This window comes from Cariama cristata, unplaced genomic scaffold, assembly GCF_000690535.1.
Source record: "Cariama cristata isolate BGI_N322 unplaced genomic scaffold, ASM69053v1 scaffold2604, whole genome shotgun sequence".
Lineage (NCBI taxonomy): Eukaryota > Metazoa > Chordata > Aves > Cariamiformes > Cariamidae > Cariama > Cariama cristata.
In genome coordinates, this window is record NW_009613314.1 from 52,522 (window position 1) to 57,569 (window position 5,048).

The 5,048-nt window shown below is 39.3% G+C and overlaps 1 protein-coding gene across 1 annotated transcript in view; it reads left to right on the forward strand.

The window, feature by feature from the left end:
- RANBP3 (RAN binding protein 3) overlaps window positions 1–756 on the forward strand; it is a gene marked incomplete at its 5' end in the record, with an annotated part of 33,258 nt that extends 32,502 nt beyond the window's left edge. Inside the window, one exon of the mRNA XM_009698953.1 lies at window positions 475–756. Within this exon, the coding sequence (XP_009697255.1) occupies window positions 475–518 (44 nt within the window). The remainder of the gene's footprint in view (window positions 1–474) is intronic.
- Between the last annotated feature and the right edge of the window lie 4,292 nt (window positions 757–5,048).

The window sequence follows — 5,048 nt, forward strand, 5'->3', positions numbered from 1 at the left end:
TAATATAATTGTACATGAGGACACCATGATTTAAGAAAAGCACTAGTCTTCAGTTTGAGGAAGGTTTCCTTCTGTACTCCTGACTTGGGAGTCATCTGTGCCTTGCTTTCCTATGGCTTAGAACATTCAACCTTTGACAGACCAGTCATCCATCCTGATTCACTGCAGGGAAAAGAGAGAATGAACATGAACAAAAGCGGTGGGTGGATTGAAGAGGCTGGAAACTGAGCTTTTAGGTGCTGGGATGCTACTAGGGTCCCTAGAACAGGTTAGTCGAGAACATACAATTCTGCAGTGTAGAGAACTTAATCTGGAGAATGAAAATGTAAGGTAGAGGGAGGGGGAGCTCTACAGTTCTCATCTGTTGTTGAAATCCTAAATCTGAGAGTTCTGTAGGCTTCTTAGGTAGAGTCTCTTATTGTAAGGCAAGAAACAAAAGATACTTATGACAAAGAACTACTTTCTTTGTTTCAGGTCCTAATGATGAAGGTGATGGGCAGAATGTTGGCAGCACATAGCAGATGTGAGCCGATCTGCTTGCAAGGCTGCTATGAACACCATCTTGCAGGCATCTCTGGATACCCCAGGCCAGCTATTATTTCAGGCAGTGTTGAAAGCTCCAGGACTTAAGAACTGTGCATCCCTGTTCTGTTTGTTTGGTTTTTTGGTCTGGATCAGTAGATTCCACACAAAAAAAGCAGACTTGGAAACTACCTGAATGTGGTTTGGGATGTGAAAGCTCATCATATTGATGAGCCAAAAAAAAAAACACAAACAAAAAACAAAACAAAACAAAACACCAAACATTTTCCCTCTTCCTTGTAATTGAAATGGCACATTACAGCTTGTCACAGCTTTTCATTGGGACCTTTGACTGTTTCTTCAGTAGCTCATGTCTTGCAGGCCTCCGAGATAGAACTTTCCGACATGGTTCCAACTCGAATTCTGCTTTCATTACCCCTGCTCCCCCTTATGAATTTCAGCCACCTGCAGGGAAACTGTGTCCTCACCAGTTCCTGTGCTCACTGACTGCCCTTTTGGGTTCATTCTTTTGTTGGACTGCAGATGGGGCAGATTGTTTTTACCTTTTAATCCCAACGTAGGTTGTGGACACTGTTGTTCCCTGTCTAGTGGGTTTGTAAACAGAGAGAAACAAAACATTGTGGTTCACCAGAAAAGCTTTTTTAATGCGGTAATAAGAGACTTTAAATTCCACAGGATGTTTTGCTAACTCCTTTTCTTTATTCCCATTTCATTATTATTATTTGGGGATTTATATTGTGGTGATACTTTTTTATTTTAGTATTTCAATAAGATGCTCTTGTGTGTTGAAAAAGTGAAACTATTGTTTTGTACTGTTCTTTTCTGTTACTATTTAAGGGAGAGCTAAGCCACTATATATAATAGATGTTGCATACAATTTTTCTTAGAAAATTACATGTTTCTGTGGCTACAGTAAAGTGTAGGAGGCATACAGGTTACACCTTCAGAAAAGTTGATGAGGAAACAGCTGTTAGCCCTTGGAAGAATAAAATAGGCTCATGTAATGAGCTCTGTCAGCCATTAAATCAAATCTGTATAATAAAGCAGCTCTCATTTAATGGCTTGATTCAACAAGCCATTTAAGCACTTGCCTGACTTAACTACATGTGAATAATCTCACAGAAGTCAATGCAACTATTCATGCTTAAAGTTGAGTACATTTTTAAATATCTTGCTGAATTAACGGCCTTAAATAGAAAATTAACTTCTAACCCTTCCTGTCCCTGTTCTGTTTCCTGAAGTCTTGCAGCATGAAGAAAAAGGTAATATTGCCAGCTTTGAATAGTTTGGGTTGAAGGATATTGTATTCTGTTCCACCAAAATAAAAGCAAGAATGTGTTTTTCTGTGTGTAATTCTGAAGTACTCCTACTGTAACCATAACTCATTTTTTGCTTTGGATGTTTTCTAATAATTTGGGTCTTTTGTGTGAAAGTTGAGTTTTATTTTGTTATTAAAACATACAGTATATTCTTGTTCAGCAAAGTTGGAATTTGGTAGTCACTAAGAACAGTGACGAGGTCACTTTCCCTATAAATTCCCCAAACTGTTCTATTTCCTGTGTAAATAATTTACTGATAGATAATTTCTCACTTGCTTGCTCTTTCTCCTGTAGGTTAAGGAGATCTAAAATGCACCATTTAAAAGAAAATTAAAGGGGAAGAAACATTTAATGTAGCATGAATTGAAAATGAAAACCCAAGTTGTAGCACAAAAGCAACTTTGAAATTATTCAAATAGCAAAACAATCCTTATTGCCTCTATTTTAATGAAACACACTTTTCTTCACTGGGAGTCAAGAACCATGTTTTTCCCTGTTATCCATTGTTAACCATTGTTGGAGACTTAAGCTGTTGGGGCAGGGGAGTGCTTTGCTTTTCCTGATAGCCTGTTGAAGGAACATCTTGGATTACTTTTCTGGGGAGTGAAAAGAGCTAATGATTAACTGTACCACTGCATTTGTGATTTCTCTGGATTGTCTATTCATGCCTTTCTGCATTTTGTTGCGGTTTTTTTTTTTCCTCCTTAGAGTTACGGAGTGTTTTAACCATGCACGAACCTAGTGAACTGCATGAGAAGGGGTGCATCAATAACAGAAGCATAGCGTGTTTCTTAATACCCACTTTCACGATTGTTTCTGTATCGCAAGGTCTAGGGAACTTCTGTATTTTCAAATAAGTGATCTGCATTTTGGATCTTGGATCTTTTTACACTGAGGTACTGAGATTTAAACTACTCTTTTCAAGCAACCTTGCAGCATGAAGCTGCTTGTCCTCAGCATAAAGAAAATTAATAAGGTTTCTTAGGTCAGCAGGGCCTACTTGTGGAGAAACAGGTGTTATTTCCTTGTCCCAAACTCCATGGAATCTGTGCAGAGTCTCACTTTGAAGTGCTTTACCTAAAATGAAATTGATGGTGTGTGAAGATTCAGAAAAATGGAATAAGCATGCTTGCTTTGGGGTTTAGTGGTGGTACGGAGTCACCTACAGCATTCTAAAAAAACCTGGCAACCATTTACTGATACAAATTTTATTTCAGCTGGAAGCTTTGCATATATGCTCATAGTGAAGAGGGAAATACTACTGTGAATGACTAACAGAATTGGCCATAGATTGAGTTCAGGCCTTGCCCGGCAAGATGTAGTTAGGCCAAAGCAAAACTCTTATTTCACTCTCTGCTTTAAGCCTTAGTAAACTAGTGACAGGTAACACCAGATAATGCCCATGTGTTTCAAAGGATTTATGTAAGACTGTCATATCAAAATGTATGTGGGAACTACATTAAAACTTTTATCAGAAAACAAGCAAACAAAACACCCCAAGCCCTGCGTTGTATTTCCTGTGCTGGGCAATGGCTGTTAGAAGGGAGGTTGACGATGACCAGGCTTGCCGCCTTATAACAATTTTCCCCTTGCACTGCCCTCCTGCTGCATCTTTGCTTTTAGGTCTGTTATTAGCATATGGATGTTGTTAGTGATCACTGTGTATCTTGGTCTGGCTGCTGACTGATGTGGGCACAGCCTTTCAAATTTTCGGCGGGGGGCGGGGAGAGAGGAAAAAAAGATGCTGAAGAGTGTAATAATGTTGAGGACATCTGATGGGGAAAATTTTGCAAGAATGATGGTGTTACTGAAACCAGAAGTAAACTTCTTATCCAGAAAATTAAAAATCATATTACACTCACAGGAAATACAAACATTAAGGTAAGAAAGTGTGTAGTTACAACATCTTTCTGTAGCCCAGTTCCCATTGCGTGATGCACTACTTCAGAGAAGACAGGGCAGGGAAAGATCTAAATAAACTAGTCCTCATCAGTCCTCCACTGAAACCAGGCTGGGCAGATGTCCGAACTGTTAGAAGCTTGCAGGAATAAAAAACCCTGCAACTTTGTAATGATTCTCCCCCCTGTTCCCAGTCACTGAGGTATCAATCAATTGCATTGGTTAAGTATTGCTGCCATTAAATGACTGTTCCTAATGTGTCCCATTCTGCACTTTGGCCTCTCTTTCTCCCAGTGAGTGTAGAAAATGGTTTATTTCCTTTCTAGAAACATGTTACATATTTGAAAAATTACCATGTTTCCCCGTAATCTTCTCTAGTTTTAGGAATTCCAATTATGATAATTGCCATAATTTGTCATGCAAGATTTCATTAAACTGACTTTTCACTGTGTGCTTTTCTCCCCTTGTTCTTTGGTCTTTCTGTGCACTGACTTGCTTAAACTGAACTCTAGGGTCCGTTATGTGGATAGCAGATAAATTCAGACAGCATGTTATAGAAGTATTTTAATTTCCCAGAGTAATTCCACCACCACCCCACCCACCCCCTTGTGAACATTAGCACAGAGAACAGAGGTGCTAAGAGGGAATTGCTAAACTAGACTCCTCTAAAGTCAATCTTAATTCCTGTCTGCTAGGTTATGGAACAGGTATCTGGCAAAGAAATGCTGAAACATAATTTCTGTAAATAAGTCTCTCATTTAAAGATGGCATTCAGAGTTCCCTTTCGACTACCTCCTTTCAAGGGCTTAAAGATAGGAAAGCTGAATTTGTCGTCAACAACACTGGTAATCCTGTTGCTGGGGGTAGGCACTGAATGCCTTTGCTAAGGATATCTGTGAATTACATGTAGGGTATATTTTAAATGAGCCATTCCTGGTGCAATTCTAGTAGTTGACCTTCAGCTTCTAAGGAAACCTAGCAAAAGCAAAGTAGTGATGTATTTGATGTCCTCCTCCCATTCAAGAGACCAGAAGGTACCAGTCAAGCCCTCAACTGGAGGACATCTGCTGCTGGTAGCAGTTATCTGAGCAGTCCATGCCAAGCTTAAGTCTGTACTAATTGTACACATGGGAAATGCTTTTTATATTGATCACTGGAAAGCAGCTCACTAATTGCAGTCCATTTTGCAGACAAGATAAAATTCCTGTTCTGGCCAGTTCAGAGTGCGAGTTTAGATGCAGATAGGTGGTCTACTGGGTAAGACCATACAAAAAGCTCCTAAAAGAG